The following is a 23,521-nucleotide window of genomic DNA, read 5'->3' as shown; positions in this document are numbered from 1 at the left end:
GAAAAAAAAAACAACCCAAGAAGCTTCTTATCTCCTGCTCTCTAAAGGATTTTTAAAATCTAGGTAGCTTGTGCTTCAAAATACTCGCAGGTTGTGTGACAGTACTTGCCTCCACTCTCCCATTTTTCATATTTCAAAGATGGTAGGGGATTGTGGATTGTAGATTGAAGTATATTTACATTTGTGTTTTAAGTTCCTTGCAGAAGTGAATCTGTATCTAGACTGCTCACAGATGTTTCCATTTCTATGTATGCAGTAACTCACTTCTGTTTGAGTTTGTCCTCGCCAGTCTACAGATGGTTTTTGAATAATGGTCAGCTCTACTATGTATCCTCCTGCGTGAGTTTTGCAGGCTGAGTCCCTGCCGGGGAGCTTTAGCCTTTGCTGGATGGTGAAGGCACACCACTTCATGCTGGCATTGGCGGTGGGTGCTGCATTCAGTCTCAACTTCTTTCTTTTTTGCAGCTCTAGCCATAGTATTTAAATTGTGAAAGTGATGATTCCTTCTCTCTTGCCAAGAAAGTAAGATGATGCTTAATTGAATACCTAATATCTCAAAATGGAAAAAAGAATCCGATTAGTCTTCAGGTTACAAAAAAAAAAAAGACATCTTGCTTGTTTGGACCATCTCATCCATACAAAAACATCAGGGTGGGTGGCTTTAGTCAACGTATATTTGGCAGCTGAATCTAGATATTACCCTTCCATCTGGGGTCATAGTTTGTTTTAAAAGAGTTATGTATGAATTTTCTCTAAATTGTAGCAGAGGGTCATGAATTAGTGTCTAAATGTGGACTTGACAAGATTATTATAGTCTCTATTTCATGCCAGAAACAAAGATGAATAGAGATAGCAAGCTTTTAAACAGACTTTCTGACATCTATAATGTCAGCAGAGAATGAATGAATGGCAGGATGCAGTGACAAATCTTCATTTTTTATTATTTTATAGAGATTAGGTGGACCTACACCCATTCATAATTTCTTCCTAAAATAATTACTAAGTACTACATGAACCAGTAATTTTCCATCCCAGTTACCTTCCAAATCATGCAAATGATATACTGAGATGTACATATTAAGATACATACACTAGAAAATAAATATACTTTAATTTTCATTCAGGAGTAGATAGGATACACTTAGTTAAGACCGTGCACTTTTATTTTAGCTCAATGTGTATTTTTAAGTAATTTTGTTTGTGTCTAGGCCTGATAATTTGTTTTGATGCTTGTTGGGGGAACTGCTTTTTTGGTTTGTTGTTTGTTTTTTTTTTTTTAATAATAATTTTTCAGCCTCTCTGTGGATTTACTAATAATTAGATTTCTGGAGCAGAGATCTATGTTAGCAATTTTTGATTATCAAATTTCTGGAGCAGAGATCTGTGTTGGCAATTTTTGAATGAAAAAGACAAGATGCCTACCAGTATACAACTGCCTTTTCAGTATAGCCCCTTTGAAGACACATGCCCAAGATTTTCCTTTTTGTTTATTCATAGCCTGTGTGTAAATAGCAAAGAACCACCTACTTTGAGGCTGTAGGCTCTAAGGCTTCTTCTTTTCAATTTTTATTCTTAGGTATGGATATTCATTTCCATTTCAGGAGAACAAACAGCCCCACCATTAGTACTTTGGCAGTTTTTGCCCAGATGATAATACAAACCCTGGAGTAATGGCTATGAAGAAATATAATATTCAATGAACTCAGCATCTTTGAAATAACAAAGCCACATACCATTAGTCATACATTTTTGTAAGTTTAGCTTTATTTTTATATCTATGTAGGAAAAGATTGCATATACGTAGCAGTAAATGCAGCAAAAGCATATACAGGTACTCAAATAGTCTCATTTTCACTTATTCTGTAACTGCTGGCGTTAATATTTCCATTGTCCTTCTTTTTGTTAAAGGAAAGACAGAAATAGTTCCACTAATGGAAACCAGCATGTAGTGCTAGTAGCTTTTAAAAATGTTTTTGTTCCCCCCTCCCCCTCCAAGAAAGGTATGTAATTGAAACAAAAAGCATTGTTTCCATCCTAATTTTTTTTTCTCCTTTTTTTTTTTTTTCCCTTTTCTTTGAGCCCATCCTGTCAGGCTGCAAGCGTGAAAGTTATTTTCTGGTGGTGTGATTAGATTGGGGCTGAACTCTCCAGCTGGCAGGGCTGTCTGTGACTGTCCCCAGCGCGTGTCATCTCCTGACGTGCCTGACAAGACGGGGACAGCAGCCCCAGACAGGTTCATTAGATGGTGTTTTCTACAGCTGGGCTAAAAATAATAATAAAAAAAATATAATAAAGTGAAAAAAAAAAAAGGCCACGCTTTGTCAAGACCCAAGCTGTAGAGGCCCTTCTTGTTGGTTTAAACCAAAGCCTTGTTTTGACAAATTCTGATCTGTGCGGTTTTTAGATTTTCTGACACATTTTTGTTTTCCTCCCCTTTGGCCTGCGCTCTTTGCACTCTGCCTTGTTGCCGCTTCAAAACCCTAACGCCTTCTTCCCAGGAGAGCCGGGAGGATGCTTGCGGAGGGCTCGGAAGGAAAATAGAGCTCTACAGTGAAACAGCAATAAGTGTTCATTTCCATGGTGATCAGCCCAATGGCACAAAAAACAACCTTGGGACTCTCAATAAGCCAATTACAAGAAAGGTTAAGAGTTTTATAGTGCCAGAAACATGCCATCTACATGAGAAAATACTATCATTACTAGCAATCTATGTTGTTAAATACATCGCTGTCTGGTGCTGCCAGGAACGTAAGCTGTTTATGTTATTTTGGGTTTTTTGGAAGCTGCCAGACTTTTCCGCTGGTATTGTCAGGCTTTGATGCACTAAATCAAAAATCTAGATGATTATAGATTATAAAACAGTTTAAACCACTAATAAAGCCATTTGAAAGTATTAGGGACGTTGAATGTCACAACGTTAACTAAATGGGTTCAAACTCTGAGTTTCCTACAGATTTGTATGAGATCTTTGCTTTAGATTTTTATCATAAAGACAAAGGATTTGCACATTGTATAGAATTAAAGAATCTCTTATAAAATATTTTTTAAAAGAAAAAAACACTTAAAACCTTATTTTTTCTATTGCAATAATGAAGTACCCATTGACTCCTTTAATTACAAACTGGTGGCTGTGTCACTTGATTACAGATATTTTAGGTAGCTACAACATGCTGCTGTGTAGAACATTTCTTTAGCTACTGGGAAAAAAAGGAAAATGTTTACTATTTCACTTACTTTGCTCCTTTGCTTAGGAGTGCAGAAAGCATTACAGCCTTTTATGTTTTCTGCGTTTAGCTGCTTGCAGTGTAATCACTGCAGCTGGAAACCAAGCCCTTCATTCACAGAAATCCTACCACTTACCTTTCCTTTGTATTGCTAGTTACTGCTGCTTTAGTTCATGGTCTCTATGACAACTGTTTAAATTGGGATGGGCAACTGTCATCTGGAGTATTACTGAAAGAAAAGTGTTAGTGAGCACACAGTTCCATAGATAGAGCATTTCAATATAATCCAATTTTAATTGAGCTCCAGAGACTTTGATGTGCTGCCGAAGGTTGGGAGAGAGCTATTCCAGGGAGAAATTAAAGCAGCCCAGCAAGGCTTCACTACTCCAGACTGTCACCATTTTAAATAAGCATTAGCATCAGACTTAACCTTCCCCTATGAAACATCTCACTTCTTTTTCCCAGCTTTTTGCTTTTTTTTTTTTTTTGCAATACGTATAAAGGCATAGAGACTTTCATCTTTTTATGTACATTTCTATATTCCCTTGATTAAGTTTGAAAAGCATGTACTGGACCTGAGACGCATCTGGAGCTGTCTATTGGACCTTGTTTTGCCGTTCATAGAAAGAAATAGAAGCAGAGTGAGGATTAGTTTGCAACAGTCAAATGGCATGTGTTGGATTTTTTCTCTAAGACTGCTCTAAAAGTAACCAGTCCTTGTGCTAAAAAGTTGAGTGGAGACTTATTTTAGCTTGTTCTCATCATTAATTCCCTTTAAAGTAAATGAAGAAGAGCAAATATTTAATTGTAGGCTCTTACTGACAAAACTAAGTTCTTTCTATAGCTATGTGTCCACTGGCTGTTTTTTTTGTTTGTTTTGTACATAATAACCAAAAATAGTCATATAAATTACAATAACAGTAGCAAACTTATCTCTGTTTTTGCACAATGAGGATATTAGAAGGTGACTGTAAACTTTCGAACTGTTGGGTTAAAATCTCTTATGATTGCTTCATTTAATTAAATTATATGATCTTTTTGTACCATTTTCCTTTTCTCTCACAAATGTGTATACATACAAAAAACATCTAAATTTGAAAAACTTTATAATTATAAACCAAAACTGAGAATCACTGTGTATTTTCCAATCTTTCAATATACATTGGACAGCATTGCATGTTATAGAGCCAAGACACATTTTAACATGATTAATTTTCCTGTATTTTAATTTTCTCTTTTTTTTTTTTTCTAATTTTTTTCTCTTTACATCTGACTTTCTTGTCTTTCAATGAAAGAAAGGCAAATTTGCAAGATGCTGAGCTCTCTTTCTGGATGCTCAGTACCCTTAGCTTCTACTCCAAATAGTAGTTGGGATACTCAGCTGCAAAGAAAAGATGCATCTTGCAAAACTGAGTCTGTCAAAGATAAGACTATTACATAGGATGTTTGTATTCTTTAGAACGAATGTGATATGCATCAAATCCAGACTTAATGGCAGTAGAAATGGAACCAATCACCAATCACAGTACAGGCAGTAATCTGTCTATACAAGTTAATAGGGTTTATTGTCTACTATAGCAATTAGCCTGTTATGTAAAAGGAAGGTAAGAATCTAGATTAATAGGAGAACTTGAATAGTTGCTGTTGTAATCTATTAAAAAAAATAAAATCTCTTTGTAAAGCTTGAGGTAAATTCAATTTCATTATTTTTTTTTAATTAAATGAATGTTAAGAATAAATTAATTGAGGCTATATGAGGGAACTCTCTTCAACTGGGATTGGCATACTTTTTCATAGTCACTTAGTACCCAGAAGTCCATAAAATCTAAATACCTTCTGTGGTGGAGCAGCTTGTAGTGGATAAAACCAGAGGCACATTCACACAAAGTATCTCTACATGCTGACAGGTGTTGCAGTAATTTCATACTGGGAACCTAGAGTTCACCACAGGAAAGCCTGTGAGTATGCCCAAATTTATGGCATGCAGGTTTGCATTCCAGTTGGCTAGAAATCCAAAGAGGAGGGAACTGTGTATTAAATCTGCTATAGCACTTCTTCCTCTAGCTATTGCAGACATCAGAAGACTATATGTGTGCCCTGGAATCCATTTTTGGTAGCCAGCTGAGTAGACTCTTAATATTCCTCCTAGCTTTCATGATAATTTTTTATATAGGATTGGATCTCCCCAAAAAAGTTGTACTTATCAATCATTTTGACCTTTGCATTGTTCAAATTAAACAAGCTGATAGTTAACTGTGAAAGTACACATAGAATATACAGAATGCATATACTAAAAAATGTGGCTAAATGTGGCTCCAGTTATTGAAATAAATATAAAAATAATTTATGGAGTTTCTAGATTCAGTTTATATTTGAAACATGTTAATTTCTGCAGGTTTTATATTTTGCACGGGTTCATTTTTCAGTGCTTAATTACTGTATATGGTTAAAAAAATGTTCCTTAAAGCAAGGGTAGAATGCATAGGTACTTTTTCTGTAATATTAAAGCAAAATAAGTGTAATGAAATGCAAACTAATTAAATGATTATTTAGTTACAGCAGGCAGTTTGCAAGCACTCCACATTAAAATTCTCAGAAGAAACATTGCTATTCTTTCCTTGCAGACTTAGTAACATGAGATAATGTTCCATATATAATAATAAAAAGTATAGTAGAATTTTGGTTGCTATTGAAGCTCCAGATTAGGTTTTTCCCAGTGCTATAATTTCTCATCTTTTCCAGCAGTGCCAAAGAAAGTCATCTTCAGCTCAACTTAAGTGGGTTATTAAAGAATCTGTTGGTGTGGTGATATGTTAGAAAGATGAAGATATTCTAATGTATGTTCACCATAATTCACAAGCAGTCTAATTGTTCTTTTGAGAGCATTAGAAGTTGACATAATGTGAGGGCATTAGAAGTTAACGTGGAGTAGTGCTGAATCTGCTCTAAGTTTCAACACCAAGAAAACTGACTTCCAGGAGTCACTAGTGCTCCAGATCCAACACTTTTAGGCACAGCTGAGCCTGTGGCAGCTGTAGAATTTTGAATTTCTTGAGGATTATGTTTGTCTGTTACAAACTATAATACAGAAAGTTTGGGGATCGTGAGGATGTTGTAGATGTATAATATATTATCAGTTTATAAATCCATATATTACTTTTTGCTTATACAAATACATTTAAGTTTTTATTACTTTTTGCTTATACAAATACATTTAATACATTTTAAGTTTATTGATAAAATTCCAGCAGTAGAAATTACTCCAGTTATATTCCCTAATATCATGATTAGTGAAACAGCTTTTATATATGAAGTTAACAGCAAAGTTAACAGCATTCTGCACTGAATAAGTCTGTGAAGCTGTTAAAATCTAAGATGCTTGCACATATCTTCTGTATAACATTAAGTTCACGTCTATAAAAAGAAGGACATAAACCTATCTTTCTACCTGTCATTTGATGGGAAATGGGTAATGTTTAACAAAACTCAGTATTTACACTTAAGAACAATTACAGTGCCTTCAGTTATTATAATGTTAAGGATTTGCATCATGGTATATTGAGTCTTTAGGCATTTTTTATTGCATTGCACTTTTGAATAAATATATTGGTATGCAAATTCTGAAAAAAAAAAGACCCACATACTTGTGGATACCATACGTTCTTTATTCTTCAAGCTATTCGTATGTCTTTTTGCTTTTACTGAGTCCTAAAACTTGACTGAGTCACTTATCCTTAGTGCAAGGGAAAAACTAATACACATGAGGATGAAGTAAACACTGAAGACACAATTTTAGAACATGAGAATGAAGTAAACACTGAAGACACAATTTTAGAACACAGAAGAACATGAGTTTCTTCTAGTCATTTCTGATAACTGGATGTTCAGCACACTTGCCTGGAAACCGGGGGATTGTTTCACTTATTTCCTGTGTTTGAAGGGAGTAGGTTGCCTTGTATGTTGACAAATTATGACCAGTGAGCAATGCTTGCTTTGAGATCTCTGCAGAAACATGGCAGGAGTCCGGGAGCTTCTCTTTCTAGTCCCTAATCAGTTGTATGTGTGTAGGAGCTTGCCGGGAGCTACTTGCCACTGCCATTCCTTGGGACAGCATACAGCTGAGGCAGCTAACTCATGCACTGTCCATCCTGGACCAGTATGGAGCATCCATCTGGCTGTGAGCTTCTCATTGGGAGCACCATGGTGAGGTGGAGCAGACAGCACTGTTGGGGAAGGGTGTCATTTGGTTTCACATACCTTTGAGACAGAAGGAAACTGAATCTGAGTGCCTGTCCCAACTTCTCGCTTTAGGCAACAGAGAACTTGTTTGGTTTTGTGCTGGTGTTTGAATTTAGTCCCACAATTTTTCTCAGCTAAAACTCTCACAAATTCCATCAAATCCACCAATATTTCAAGTTTAATAGAATCATAGTTTTCCATCAAGTAACTATTTAATGAATAAATGTCCAGCTTTGGTTTCAAGTTACAAGCATTTATCAACACTGTCTTCTCTCTGGATTTGTGAATATTTGTGAATATTATCCTTTCTTTCCATTGTTTTAGTTTTGCTAAAAACGTCCAGACTGAATCAGTTGACAGAAAAACAAGCTCTCCATTTTTAATCCTGAAAAAAAAGTTCTATGTTTTTGCTCAGATCATATCAATATTATGTCTTTTTTGGCTTGTCCACTCAACTGAAAATGTAATTTGCGCAGCTCTAATTGAAAAAATTTGATTGCGTTTCACTGAATGTTGTGCCAAGGCAGAATTGCTCAGAGCAGTTTGAGTGTAAGTACTGAGAGCACCACTCGCCTGTTTGGATTAATCTTTAAGCACGAGATGTAGAGTGAGAACGGAAACAGCAGTTCTGTTAAGATTTCTCAGTAGATTTGAGTCTGACATCCCGTTGTTGCCAAAGTCAACACAAAATCATCTTAAACCTTGTGAGGTAACAGGCATAATCTGCTTCAGTCCTGTTACTAACTAGAATTAATTGAGCTTCTCTGCTTTGGATTTTGCCTCAATATTTTTTTCATCAACTTCTGTGTTTTGAATTGGGCTATGCTCTAATATTTTTCTATGACACTAGAATATATTTGTCTTCTGCTTCTCCACATGCGCTGTTGCCCCAGCTGGCACCATCAACTTTATTCTCCCCTTTAGAATCTTTAAATCAGTTGAAACTTCTGCTTAAAATAGTAATTGTTGGAATTTAGTTTGGAAGGAAAGCCTAAGAAAAGCCTCTGCCTACCTTTTCTAAGGCAGTAATGTCTAAATCTGCTACCTCTTCCTGGTGCTATTCTTCCCAAGAATTTCAGTCTGTTGCCGGCATTTCAGGAGTTGCCCAAATTGACAATCTGTTTGCATGTTCCATAGGAAGGAAACCATGCAAATGCACACAGATGTGTAATGCCCATGAAATGAATGATAAAAATAATTATTATTCAGAACTCTGTTTCTGCAAAGATAATATTTTCCCATGTCAGTAGCACTTATCATTGTGTGTGAAACTATGCATTGGTGTTTCACAAAAGCAGAGTTAGAAATAATGCATTTAAAATACCTAAGTTAACTCTCTTTGGATTATTTTGATCTGGATGTTAACATTTAGCAACAGTGTTTCTATATCTAGGAGCAGGGGTTTTCTTAACTGTGATAGCCTTTCTGCGGCTGCTTCTGAAGAAATCCCCATATCCTTTCCATTACTTTCCTCAAACACAAAATCATAACATGCAAAACCATTTTACCAATGAAAAGAGAAAAATGGCCTGAAAATGAGCCAACTTCAAATAATTTTTGAGATGACTGAAAATGAATGTGGGAATAAGAGCGTCAGTTACTGTCAGCTGAGTGGGCATTGTTTTAACGGATGCTGAAGCAGTATGCTGACCAGAGAAATCAAATTTAGAAAAGGTTGGGGTGAACAGAACCTCATGTTTCAAGAAAAGAGGCCTCTTGAAAGCTTAAAAAAACGCTGGGAGAAGTATAAGCTGAGAAAATTTGGCAAGGAAGTAAAGCCTAAAGCCACAAAAATAATATCTGCATTTTTTAGGTCCCTGAAGATGAAGAGAAAAATGAAGAAAGAGTGCCAATATTTATTTTAATAAAAAGTTCAAAAAAAGATTTTTAAAACTTATGTGAATGGAGAAATTATAATGGCACATAATACTCAGCTCATCCTGCAGAGCATAGCATCACAAGAGCTACTGGGAGGAAAGCTTTTAAGGCTTAAAAATAAAGAAACGTTTTACACAGAAGCATGTAATAAAGAAGGGGAAAGGAGACTTTAATGCAAAGAGAAATTGAGAACGTTTTACTAGACCAAAGAGTGCAAAACAAAAATGATAACATGGTGTTTTAGTGCAATTTTAGAAGTGTTTACTCTTATGTGACTATGGGAACTGAGACAAGAAGGATGTTCTTAAAGTGGCTTAAGTATATACAAAAAAAGAAAATAATAAGAAGTCAATGAAACACTAGGATATTAAATTAATTTGAATTGTCTTTCCTGTCTTCCTGTCTATTTACATTCTGTTTCCCATTTCAGAAAAGCAAAATACAAGGTGTTTCATTATTTGAACGTAACTGATTTTGAAATGTCTTAATAAATATGTTTTCTTTTACATTTACATATCTTGACATGATATATCCCTTGTTACAGTGTATGCATATTTTTCCTGCTAAATCTGGAAGTTGATCATATTCAGTACTTCATCAAACCTTTTGAAATTATATAATGCTTACTCAATACGGTATTTCGTAAACTCTAAGAGTCTGTATTTAGAATACATGAAGCAATCATTCAGTCTGCCACGTACTTGTAGTGAGCTCCGTGTTAGATAGTTCTGGAGAAGAAAGTTTGCTGTACATGCATAGGAGCCTTTTTTTTTTTTTAACATGAGAAGATCTGCATTTGGAATTTCACATTTTCCTCGAAGCAAATCGTGATGCTAGCAAACTCTTGAAAAAGGGAAATCCAAATCCCTGACAGGAGAGAGTGATTTTCAGTAGTTGTTTTCATGTGTTTCTAACCTCTAACAGCATACAAAGGTGCTAAACTATTGTGTGATGCTACCCTGTTGTGTACCTGGATCAGGTGCATAACACACTTCTGTAGCTGGCGATGGACAGCTCTTTGATTAAGTATCTATTCACTGTGATTTGTTTTTGTGAAGTACTCCATGTTTTATTGGCAGACATCTTCTTTTAAGTGCAGAGGTTGCAAATTTGGAAACATCCCATAAGACATTAATGTAGGGAATGTACCAGATAACTTTCATAGATTTTATGGTTACTAGGCTGTTATGAAATGGTAAATATGAAATCAACTGCTGCTTTGTGACTGAAGCATACTATTGCTTGCTATTTCAAATAGAACTATAAATAGTGGCATTTCCCACAATGATATTTTCTTTTTTCTTCCATTCCTTGGCATCTTTTTTTTTTTTTCTTTCATAGATTCATAGATTCATAGATTTCTAGGTTGGAAAAGACCTTAGAGATCATCGAGTCCAACCATCCCTAATCCCCATTAAACCATATCCTCAAGTAGCTCATCCACCCTATTCTTAAACACATCCAGGGATGGGGACTCAACCACCTCCCTGGGCAGCTTATTCCAGTGGCTGACAACCCTTTCAGAGAAGAAATACTTCCTAACATCCAACCTGAATCTCCCCTGACTAAGCTTATGCCCATTTCCTCTTGTTCTATCACCCATCACTAATGTAAAGAGCCCTTCCCCTACCTCCCCACCATCTTTTCTCAAGTATTTATAGGCCGTAATCAGGTCTCCCCTCAGCCTCCTCTTCTCCAGGCTAAACAGCCCCAACTCCCTCAGCCTCTCTTCATAAGTTTTATTTTCCAGCCCCTTGACCAGTTTAGTTGCCCTTCTTTGGACTCGCTCCAGGAGCTCAATATCTCTCTTAAAGCGAGGGGCCCAAAACTGGACACAATATTCCAGGTGCGGCCTCACCAGTGCCGAGTACAGGGGCAGGATCACTTCCCTGCTCCTGCTGGTCACACTATTCTTGATACACGCCAGTATCCCATTGGCCTTTTTGGCCACCTGGGCACACTGCTGGCTCATATCAAGCCGGTAGTCAACCAACACCCCCAGGTCCTTCTCCGCCAGGCAGCTCTCCAGCCACTCTTCCCCGAGCCTATAGCGATGCTTGGGGTTTTTATACCCCAAGTGAAGGACTCTGCACTTGGCCTTATTAAAGCTCATGCCATTGGCCTCAGCCCAACGATCCAGTCTGTTCAAATCCCTCTGAAGGGCCTCCCTACCCTCGAGCACATCGACACAGCCTCCCAGCTTGGTGTCGTCTGCAAATTTACTGAGGGTACATTCAATCCCCTCATCCAGGTCATTGATAAAGATGTTAAACAGAACTGGACCCAGCACTGAGCCCTGGGGAACCCCACTGGTGACTGGCCTCCAGCCGGATTTAGCCCCATTTACCACCACTCTTTGGGCCCGGCCATCCAGCCAGTTTTTAACCCAAAGGAGGGTGTACCTATCCAGGCCAGCAGTTACCAGTTTCTCCACCAGAACACTATGAGAAACTGTATCAAAGGCTTTACTGAGGTCCAGGAAAACTACATCCACAGCCCTTCCCTCGTCAACTAGGCGGGTCACCCTGTCATAGAAGGTGATCAGGTTTGATTGGCAAGACCTGCCTTTCATAAACCCATGTTGACTGGGCCTGATCACCCGGTTAACCTGTATGTGCTCATTAATAGCACTCAAGATAACCTGTTCCATGACTTTGCCCGTCACCGAGGTCAGACTGACAGGCCTGTAGTTCCCCGGATCCTCCTTCCGCCCTTTTTTGTAAATGGGGGTAACATCCGCCAGCCTCCAGTCCAGCGGAACTTCCCCAGTGAGCCAAGACTGCCCAAAGATAATGGACAGGGGTTTGGCAATGACATCCGCCAGCTCTCTCAGGACTCTCGGGTGGATACCATCAGGCCCCATAGACTTGTGGGCATCCAGCCGAAGGAGCAGATCCTTGACCCGTTCCTCTTGGATCACAGGAGCTTCGATCTGCTCTCCCTCCCTGCACTCAGACACCGAAGGCCAGCTCACCTGGGAACTGCTGACCTTATTATTAAAGACTGAGGCAAAGAAGGCATTAAGGACCTCAGCCTTGTCTTCATCCCTAGTGACTAACGTACCCCCTGAGTCCAGTAGGGGCTGGAGGTGATCTTTAGCCCTCCTTTTGTTATTAATATATTTATAGAAAGACTTTTTGTTGTCCCTTACGGAGCAGGCTAGTCTAAGTTCCAATTGGGCTTTTGCCTCCCTGATTATCTCCCTACATGCCCTAACTTCCTCCCTGTATTGATTCCTGGATGCCTGCCCATTCTTCCAAGACTTGTAGACATCCCTTTTTCTTTTGAGATGTTCCCAAATCTCCTTTGTTATCCAAGCTGGTTTTCTACCCCGGCGGCTCGACTTCCGGCACACAGGGACAGCTCGCTCCTGTGCCTCCAGAATTTCCTTTTTGAATAGTAACCATCCCTCCTGCGCCCCCTTACCCTTGAGAGCTGTCTCCCATTGGACTTTGTTAACCAGACTTCTAAACAGCCCAAAGTCAGCTCTCCCAAAGTCCAGCTTGGCCGTTTTAGTGTTCCCCCTCCTAACTTCCCCTAGAATGGAGAATTCTATTATCTCGTGGTCACTAAGCCCCAGGCGTCCTCCAACCTTCACATCTCCCACAAGACCTTCTCTGTTCACAAACAGCAGGTCTAGGGGAGCTCCTTCTCTAGTCGGTTCACTAACCAGTTGTGAGAGGAAGTTGTCCTCCACACTCTGCAGGAACCGCCTAGACTGTTTCCTGACTGCCATGTTATACTTCCAACAGACATCAGGCAGGTTAAAGTCACCCATAAGGACAAGGGCTAGTGAGCGCGAGACTTCCCCCAGTTGTTTAAAGAATAGCTCATCAGTCTCACTGTCCTGATAGGGTGGCCTGTAGCAGATACCCACTACAATATCCGCCTTCATAGGCCCCTCTTTGATTTTCACCCACAGACATTCTACTAGGTCATCCCCAACATTTAACTCTAAACAGTTTAGATCTTCCCTTACATACAGGGCAACCCCACCACCCCTTCTACCTCTCCTATCCCTCCTGAAGAGCTTGTAGCCATCCATGGTAGCACTCCAGTTATACGAGTCATCCCACCATGTTTCAGTGATGGCAACTATGTCGTAGTTTCCCCGGATAGCAAGAGCTTCCAGTTCCTCTTGTTTATTGCCCATACTGCGTGCGTTCGTATAGAAGCACGTAAGTTGGGCTTTCGACCCCACAGCACCCCTAGGGGGGGAAGTTTTATTACCTGAGCTGTTATTTTTGGGATTCTCTTTAACCTCTAGGCAACTTGTGTGTTGCTCTTGACTACACATATCACCCCCTAGTATCACTGAGGCAGCAGGCCGAAGGCACCTGCCTACACTCCTTTCCTGCTTATTGGTCTGCAAAAAAGATGAGGTGACCACAAAGTTAGATTTTAACTTTTTTGTTATGGATCTCTTCACTCACTTATACAGAAAGCAGGACATACAGTTTCCACCAGACAATAGAGAGGCAAAAGAGTCAAGCAGAATCTTTTGAATAGTTTATGTCCATCACAACTGTGTTTGATTGTTTTTCAGGAGAGTACTGTCAGACTAACAAAAATATATCTTTTTTTAAAAGTTTGCAACAGAATTCCATTGTAAAAAACACTTCTCAACCTTAGGGGATATTAAATATTCATTTGACAAGGATGGACGAGGAAGCTTCAGAGAGTTTCTCTTCTCTCCTTGGTAACTGCATTCACAGAAAAGTCTGTCATGAGAAACTGTGTGCAAGCTCCTGACCTGGAAACTTGGAACACCAAGGCTATTTACTTTTGTTCATTTTGATAACATAGGTATAGAGACTGCAGTGCAACTGAAATGCAAAATTTCTTCTTCCTGTCTTTTGTTCAATGTTGAGACACATGAGGGGACTCATAGTTGGGACTCGTAGTTGGCTCTTGCAGGTAATCTGACTTCCAAAAGTTGGTGATAATGAATGAAGAATGAAATAAAAACAAAAATCCTGTTCAAACTAAAGGGCCACTGTATATGAGGATGACAAGGGCTGATTTTGTATTGGAAGAAACACAACTTTGCAAGCTTAGTTAAAAGACAAAAAAGGTATAGTATATAGTTAGTGCATGAATGAGATAGTTGTAGCTACCAATTGCCAGTGTTGAGGAAGACATGCTAATTTGGTGAAAATTGCAGCACTGGACACATAGTTCAGAACACTTAAACCACTGGAAAATAGAGAAATCTGAAAAAATGATTAGTGCTATTGGACTGCTGGAGGGGCTGATTGTGCATATACAATATGGTGCTTTTAAGCACATGTCTCCAAGCCTTTGAATCAAATAAAAAGATGAATGTTTGCTTTGAGTTGGTCTACCAGGACACAACAGCATCCCACTAGACCTTACTCAGTCAAGACAAATCCATTCAAATACAGAGCGAATACTTTTTGAAATGTAAAAGACTAAAGTTGAAGAAGTAGGAGGGGTAAACTTAGAAGGACAGAAAAGGATAAATTTATAGAAGTTTCTTGTGTCCCTAGATGAAAAAGAAAATGAAATAAGTACCACATGACAAAGACAATACCTCATGTTCCTGGATGACAGAGCCATCTAACAGATAGATGGGATTTTGATGTCTAAACTAAGGATATGCCAGAGCTCTTTTCTTTAATGTTATAATGAAAATAGTGATATCCAAGTTAAAGGTAGTAGTAGCTACACATAGCACTGGATAAAACTGTCTTTATAAAATGAAAAAGTATCTTTGGTATGAAAAATACAGTATTCTTGGAAGCCCTTCTGGTAATTGATAAAGGAAAAGAAAACATTTAATTTCAAGAAATGCCTGTTTTATTCCATCATTTTCAGACTTTGAAAAAAAATAATTTATAGGAACTTTGGAATGTATCTGTGGAAATGCAGCAAAAAATGAATCAGTTCTACTATACATAAGTACAAGGCAACCATGTCCCTTACTGCTCTTGTTGTTTGACATTATTAGTACAAAAGGTAAAAAATAATGAAGGAAATTAGGGAATAAGTGCTTTGAAAATAAAAAAAAAACCCCAAAACCACAAAACACAACAACAAAGTTGGATATATGCATTTTGCGCTAGGTATAAACAAAGCTTGACAAATGTTACAAGTATCAATTGATACTTTCATTGAGGAATCAGGTTAAAATTAAAATTCCCAGAAACAGAAATCTGTTTACAGAAGACAAATTATGAATTCCCATTGAAACCAGTAGATTGAATTCACATACATAGGCATTAATGAGTCACCCTCACAGGCTAGTTTTAAAAAAGGAAATATTGAGCAATAAGCAGCAATTCTTTGCAACAGGCTGGAGAAGTGACTGTTCTTACTATAAAGTTAGCAACTGAGAATAGACAGGACTTATACAGGCTGCTTTCTTCTTTATAGCACCTGATTTTGTGATTATTTCAGTTCCAGAAACAATAATCAAAAGAGCCAGAATATCCTTTTGCATGCTGTGTCTGGTGCTGTGAGATACCAAAAAATGGCATAAAGCAGCAAAAATAAGCCTCGATACGAAAGATAATCTATCAGGGATTCTAGCAGAATGAAAACTAATATTTCTGGTCTTCTGCTTAATGCGATACTTCAAAATTCCAGCTGTTAATTATCAATTAATGCATTATCAATAATTGAATATTACCGAAGTAGGTTTATGATTAAAAATGTCTTGACTCATAACTGAAAAAAAGGAGAGATCTTGATTATATCAGAAATAAAATTAAAATAATGGAGCCTTCATATTTGAGCCAAGTGGGAAAGCACTTCAGTAATGGTTCTGCTTCTCTTCTGCAGAGCTTTCCATCCAAACATCTCAAGCTGCTTTACTAATCTAATCTAAGTGTCACCAATAGATGTTTTTCCATATTACAGAACCCTGAGACGTAGAGACTTCTCATTCGCCCATTAGGGTGGCAGGTTCATCTTACTGCAATGCATCCTAGCAAATTTTTATTCTTGGTCTATCATCTGGCCAATGGACCCATTACTATCTTTAGAACATACCTATATTTCTAAGTGAAAGAGTTTTTCAAGGAGAAATGTACTTTAAACTAAAGAATTGCAGCTGATATTAAAAATTAAAAGTGTGCTCAGTTCAAATGTAGACATTGTTCATTGACTGGTTGTTTTTTATTTTATTAAAAACAGCTTATTTGAGGTATATCTAGAATTCTGTACTTAGTCATAAAGTTTCGACCATTGTGACATACCTAGAGGAAAAAGTCTTCATGACTGTTTTTAGGAGAAAAAGCTCATAAAGCTATCAAAATAATGAGTATTGACTTTAAATATAAACAACAACAAAATGTCGGATAGAGCACATGGTAATTTTGGCTTCCAATAACTAGATAACATAATTTCAGTGTCTTTTGGTGAATGAAGTGGTTATTTCCATGTTTTTATGAATAATGAAATATACAATACATGCAGTTGGTAAAAAGTGTAAAATAGCCAGGCCTTCATTCATGTGGTATGAGAAAGTGAAATGCTAAAAATCATCTTGGAAGAAAAAAAAAGGTATAAACCTTTTAAAGGATTCGAATTCAGAAAAATGAAATTACTTTTGGCTCTTGTAACAACAACAAGAAAGAATCCTGCACCAATGTCAGTAGTTTCTGCTGTAAACTGTAGATACCTAATAACGGAAGGTTTAATGCATCACTTGAAAATAGTGTTAGATGAATGTGATGGAGGAAAACAAAAATGGGTAGTATATCTTGAACAGGAAACAATACAACAGAAATACTGAAATAATTGAGATGATTCGATATCGACATGATAATCTGATATTTGTAGGACTAATAGACAGTTAAGAAGAGTGTAATTGAGGACAGTAATTGAATTATGGACTCCTTCCTTTCCTCTGATTTCCTATCCTTTCTACTGCTTTGCAGGAGTGGTATTTTAAGTCATTCATTTCATAGCAAGGTGAACGTACCTCTGTGAAGTTACAATTGCTTTATATTTGAGTAAAAAGAGGAAGAAGAAAAAAGCAACCAGTGCATGGTCGGTATACAATGTGCTTTTGGTGTTGATCTATAACACCTAAGCTGTGATATATATCAAGACATTGTAAATGTATTTCTGTGGATCATCTGAAATGTTAATACATAGGATATACTCAGCATTAAACATTTTTCTTTAGAAAAGAACGACTACAAACATTTTTGAAACAAAAAGTGATTTCCTGAAGCATGGTGCTTTGTCAAGGAACTAATTCTTTGGCAAATCTGCTGGCTGCTGTAGATCTGGTTACATATATACATTTCAAACTTCTCTCTCTGGAACAGTGTTCTCATCTTTTAGCTTTTTAAATTGAGTGCTTTCCTTCCTATTTCCTCTCTGTATCTTAAGAATCTGTGTATTTACAAAAATTATGTATCGAATAGCAGTAGAATACATTCAAAGGAGGGTGCTGAAATCTTCACAGTCATTGTTCTTAACCATCGTGGCAATCCCAGGCACAAATACAGACTGGGTGGTGAATGGATCGAGAGCAGCCCTGAGGAGAAGGACTTGGGAGTACTGGTGGACGGGAAGCTCAATATGAGCCGGCAATGTGCTCTTGCGGCCCAGAAGGCCAACCGCATCCTGGGCTGCATCAAGAGGAGCGTGGCCAGCAGGTCGAGGGAGGTGATTCTCCCCCTCTACTCTGCCCTCGTGAGACCTCACTTGGAGTATTGCGTCCAGTTCTGGAGTCCCCAACATAAGAAGGACATGGACCAGTTGGAGAGGGTCCAGAGGAGGGCCACGAAGATGATAAGAGGGCTGGAGCACCTTTCCTATGAGGACAGGCTGAAGGAGTTGGGGCTGTTCAGCCTGGAGAAGAGGAGGCTCCGGGGTGACCTTATAGCGGTCTTCCAGTACCTCAAGGGGGCCTACAAGAAAGATGGGGAGAGGCTGTTCAGGAGGGCCAGTTGTGATAGGACAAGGGGTAATGGTTTTAAAATAGAGGGAGGTAGATTCAGATTGGATATTAGAAAAAAAATTTTTACCATGAGAGTTGTAGAACACTGGAACAGGTTGCCCAGAGAGGTGGTGGATGCTCCATCCCTGGAGACATTCAAGGCCAGGTTGGATGAGACCCTGAGCAACCTGGTCTAGTTGGAGATATCCCTGTTCCTTGCAGGGGGGTTGGACTAGATGGCCTTTGAAGGTCCCTTCCAGCCCTAACCATTCTATGATTCTGTGATTCTATGTGAATTTCACATACACGATACCAGCTGTATCCTAGCATCTGATGTCAATGAAAACTGAAGGAAAATTTGGTTTATTTAGCTTATAAAGAGAAAGCTAAGCAGTAACTGGATCATAGTCTGTAATGACTGACACAAGGAAAAGTTATCTGATACTAGAAGACTCTTTAATCTCACAGGCAAAGGTGTCACAAGATCTAGTGCCTAGAAGCTGAAATCAACAGAGTTCAAAGTAAAAATAAGGTGCAGATTTTTAACCATTGCAAGAATTTAGCATACGAGGTAGTAATTCCACAGCTGACCTGTGACTGAATAGAGGGAGCATATAGTCTCCTGCTTGTATCTAGGGGACCTCCAAAGAAATCAGGCCCTTTCCCTTCTTCAAGGCTATGTTTGTTTAGCGTGGAGAGCTGAGGTGAGTGGAACAGTGCCATCAGCCACAGCATTGCTCTTAAGTTTTGTCTGTAACTTCTTCTTATGTAGGCAGTGCAGGAGACTCAAAGTGTTCCTCTGTCCAGGTTCCATCAAGGGCAGAACTAACATTTATACGCTGTTCAGTGTGCTGAAGCACGTTTGTATTGTTGCTCTTGTTACCATCATCTCTGAAATACACTCATCATGGTTATGAGAAAAAGAGTTATGGAGAACAATTTAACAAAAACCCACGAAGCTCTTTTAACACCAAGTGTGCAAACTTAAATTAGCTTTTTCATATGTGAAGGCATGATACTAGCTTGAAGCTACATCATTGAAAAAACTGAAGGAATACAATTTCTGTTACCTCAAGCATGAAGGATCCTTGACAGCAGCAACATATGGTCTCCCTAACATTTCCCTATTCAGAAGTTGGGGGAGGTCATGATTGCAGAGAGCAAGGACCTCAACTGAGCGAGTAAAGCACTGCAAGCTGGTCTACTGTCCTGTTTTCGGCTGGGGTAGTGTTAGTTTTCTTCTTAGTAGCTAGAACAGCTCTGTGGTTTGGATTTAGTATGGGATTTGGTATGAGAAGAGTGTTGATAACATACTGATGTCTTTAGTTGCTAAGAAATCAAGGACTTTTCAACTTCCCATGCTTTGCTAGTATGCAGGTGCACAAGAAGCTGGGGGGAAACGTACTGGAGCAACGAACCCACAATCTGGTTTAGGATTTGGAGTTAGGCCTAGATTTGCCAATGACATATTCCATATCATGCAATGTCATGCTCAGTATATAGGTGAGGGTTGAATGGGAATCTTGATCTCTTTCTTTCCCGGGATTGTGGTTTTGGGATTTCTCTCCTCTAGGATCACTAGCCAGGGATGACCTGGGCATTGATCAGCAGGTGGTGGGCAATTGCACTGTGCTTCACTTTTTTTGGTATATTCTATTACTATAATTATTACTATTATTATTATAAACATATTATTATTTTATATTTTATTTTATTTTAATTATTAAATTATTCTCATCTCAAATCATGAGTCTCCTTGCCTTTACCCCTCCAATTTTCTCCGCCATTCCCCAGGGGCTGGAGAGGGTGAGTGAGCAGCTGCGTGGTGTTTGGTTGCTGATCGGGTAAAACCACAACATATACCAACAGTTTCTACGTACCTAATGGAGAACAGAGAAATCCTGTCTCTCCAGTCCAAAATCTCCTTTTTGCATTTCCCTTTATTGAAGATGTTCATTGTGTTTTGTTGTTTCACGGAGGCTGCAACTCTCTTAGTAACTGCAGTCTAAGGGAAGGCACAGTCTACAGAGCCTGGGAAAAGCAGTTGGGTGTAGTGAGGGGACGGTCCCCATCCCAAACAACTGACTCGTAGTATGAAGTGTCAGGGTCTCAGCTATGGGCAGAGCCCAGCTGAGCAGAGGTGGAGGACTGGAGTCAGCCTTCCAGCTGATGAAATGGATAGGAAAAAGGGTTGTTCTACAATGCATGATATTGCTGGAATGGTAATTCATGGATAAGTTAATAAAGCTGACACCTAATCAGATGATGTCTTTTTTTTTGTCTGTTTTCATGAACATCCAGAACAGTGAAAGAAGAAAGAAAAAGATTGTTTAGGTATTAATATCTAGTCTTAGACCAATACCTTCAACTGAGAAACTGACCAATTGGAAAAACAGTGCTAATTTTAAAATATTTTATTTTAAAACATCTTCACATTAATTTTAAAATGCAAAAATACAAATTGTTAAATTTTGTTCGTATTTTTGAATATTAGATGTATTTAACTTTAGAAAAATTATTGTGTCGACATAGTGTTCTGGTTAATTTCTGTATTTGTTAACGGAACAGAGGGAGTTCTAATTTATGACCCTGAAATGGATGTGAATAGCAAGTTATACTATTTTGGTTGTACTTTGCACAAGATAGCCTCAGAAGTAAATCTGATATCCGATAAATAACTGACAATTTTCATGTACGTTGTTGGAAGAAAACAGCTAAGTATAATTGCAACTGTGTTCATTATCCTGTGCTTGCTTGTGGAGTTTGTTTGTTTTTTTTTTTTAGGAAAATAAGTTGATGACTTATGACTCATAAGAAATAGATCTTAGGAGTATCAGGTTATGGTACTTAGTGATATTCTTTTAAGAGCTATACTACATTGCATTTTTTAAAAATATTCAAGTTCATGTTTTAACTCACGTTTTTTAAGTGTTAAAGAGATACGATTAACTGTATGTCCTTGATGGGTAAAATTTACTGTGTTCTTATGCAATATTTTGTTGGAAAACTCCTGCTAATAACTGTCACCTGGACTTTCTTTAAAGGTCCTCGCCTATACAGAAGGTCTTCATGGAAAATGGATGTTCAGTGAGATTCGGGCTGTTTTTTCAAGACGTTATCTTCTCCAGAACACAGCTCTGGAAGTGTTTATGGCAAACAGAAGTATGTCATTGTTTATTTTATTGCATAAAAATGCGCTAGTAGTTATTTTGTGTGTTATTTATTAATCTTAGAATTTAAACTGTGCTTCCTTTGATAAAGTGCTTATGTCTGTGTTCAGTAATGCTTACTCTTGCATGTATTCATTGCATTGCGTGTTAAAATCAATCACATAAATCAACCTCACTGCTTTCTGTGCAGCAGTGAGATTTATTTATAAAAACAAATCATTACAATTTGTAAATTCTTCAAATGTTTGATAGGAAATTTGCGTTTTCTATGGTCTCACCCCTCTCCTCCATTTTCTGTAAATATTTTAATGAAATACCTAAAGAATATTTGCTTTTCTAATTGTGAAATGAGTTAAAGTAAAAAGGACCAGATCAACCACTGAGTTTTCTGTATGTGCTACTCTGAATCAGAGTCGAGTGGTTGGTGAGGTGTGTCAGTAGTCTTTTGCCCTGAGGAGCTCTGATGTAAGTTATGATTTCAACTGGAGAGAAAATTAAACAATTTCTGGTCCTTTGTGTTTTAATGCACCAGTCAGAAGACTGAAAGCCAAGTCAACTGCTGAAGAGCTTCCCAGCCTGATAAGAGGTTATACAGGTTAATGATAAGCCGTGGTTCTTCTGAAGTATACCTCACTCAGGTCTTCAGCAAAATGGGAGAGTTAGTTCCAAAATGTTAACCAGCTAATGAGACGTAGGTATGAAGTTTGCCAGGAGTTTGTGTTCTAACTTGGATCCCCAGGAGGATACAAGTGGAACTGACTTCTCTTTCCAGATAAAAAACAAAGAGCATTTTAAAAGTGTATGCAGGTGGAAAAACAGACTTCTGCATACGGTTTACTAGTCGATGTTTTCTCTTCTTCCTTTAGCTTCTGTTATGTTTAATTTTCCTGATCAAGCAACAGTGAAAAAAGTTGTGTACAGCTTACCACGTGTTGGAGTAGGAACCAGCTATGGTTTGCCACAAGCCAGGTAATTAAAATAGTTTGTATACTTTGTGTTTATTATATCATACAAATGATATTTTAAGCATGTTGATACTAAAACATTATACCTGTCATAAAACTCTAGATTTTCTCTTAAAGTTAGCGTGAGAAACAATTACCTTTACTTACTCTATGGCCTGTTATTATGGAATGAAAGTAAGAATACTGTAAATTAGATTTTTTTTTTAAATCATTACAGGAAATAAGTACCTTCCAGTGAAGGACAGGAAAAAAAACTTGTACCTTATCTCTTCAAAGTCTATTTTTCAGTCAGGTTTTATAAATGTATAGGTGAACATTCATCGTTGCTGAGATTGTTGTGCAGGACATGGAACTAAACTTGCTGAATTAAAATTATTTTTTTATGTACATCTTCTCTTTTGCCGTTCATATGAATGTGTGTGGGTTTTACTTCATTGCTTATCAGTATAGTGACTATTCTGCAATTTCCAAATTTCTTCCCTTCATTAGTGTAATGCATTCTTCTTCTGTTTCCAAAATTATGGTGGATATGTATTTGGGAAAAGACTAACTAAGGCTCATTTTTAGAGATTTTTACATACTGTGGATAAGTACAGTTTTTATTATATTGTCAATATCAATACCAAATCAGCCTATGGTCAGAAATAAGGCTAAGAATTGTCAGATCCTATACTATAAAAGTATTCATATTTCAATGTTGGGTGAAATGATCTTCATGTGTATTTCACTGAATTGGGGGGGGGAAATTTCCAGCCTCAATTTTGTTTTTTTGTTTAGAAATAGTTGTTCAGACCTAAAATTGTTTTTGAGGGTATATCAGCAGAAGTTTGCTGAAAAATATTTAGATTAAGGATTAATTTATGGTCAAAATGAAAGAAGAATAAATAAATATAAGGGAGTGAGGAAACAGCAGGAAATTCACAAAATCTGGTGCTTTGGGTTCAGATCTCCATTTGGCATGACTTGGCCAAAAGCCAATGACTTAATCATCACTGTAATGTCTGAGATGTGTTTTTCTTCTTTTTAAGTCTTTTCCTACAAACTAAAGCTTCCTATTGTCCTTGTTTTATCCCAATGCAGAATGTAGAAATACTCTGAATTGTCTAAGCATTTGTAGAACTGGAGAAC

At 37.8% G+C, this 23,521-nt stretch overlaps 1 protein-coding gene across 8 annotated transcripts in view; it reads left to right on the top strand.

Moving 5' to 3' along the window:
• The window catches only part of NBEA (neurobeachin), a 531,270-nt gene that overhangs the window by 397,556 nt on the left and 110,193 nt on the right, over positions 1-23,521 (top strand). For 7 of the 8 annotated variants that reach the window (XM_086612868.1, XM_086612875.1, XM_086612851.1 and 4 more), the window contains 2 exons: positions 21,303-21,420; positions 22,295-22,397. In XM_086612868.1, the coding sequence (XP_086468994.1) occupies positions 21,303-21,420; positions 22,295-22,397 (221 nt within the window). Of the gene's footprint in view, positions 1-11,372; positions 11,385-21,302; positions 21,421-22,294; positions 22,398-23,521 lie in introns of those variants that run through there. The other variant, XM_086612881.1, reaches the window with a different exon arrangement.

This window comes from Tauraco erythrolophus, chromosome 1 (assembly GCF_009769465.1).
Source record: "Tauraco erythrolophus isolate bTauEry1 chromosome 1, bTauEry1.pri, whole genome shotgun sequence".
NCBI classification, from domain to species: domain Eukaryota; kingdom Metazoa; phylum Chordata; class Aves; order Musophagiformes; family Musophagidae; genus Tauraco; species Tauraco erythrolophus.
Note: the sequence above shows the minus strand (reverse complement) of the source record. Positions and strands in the feature narration are given on the sequence as shown.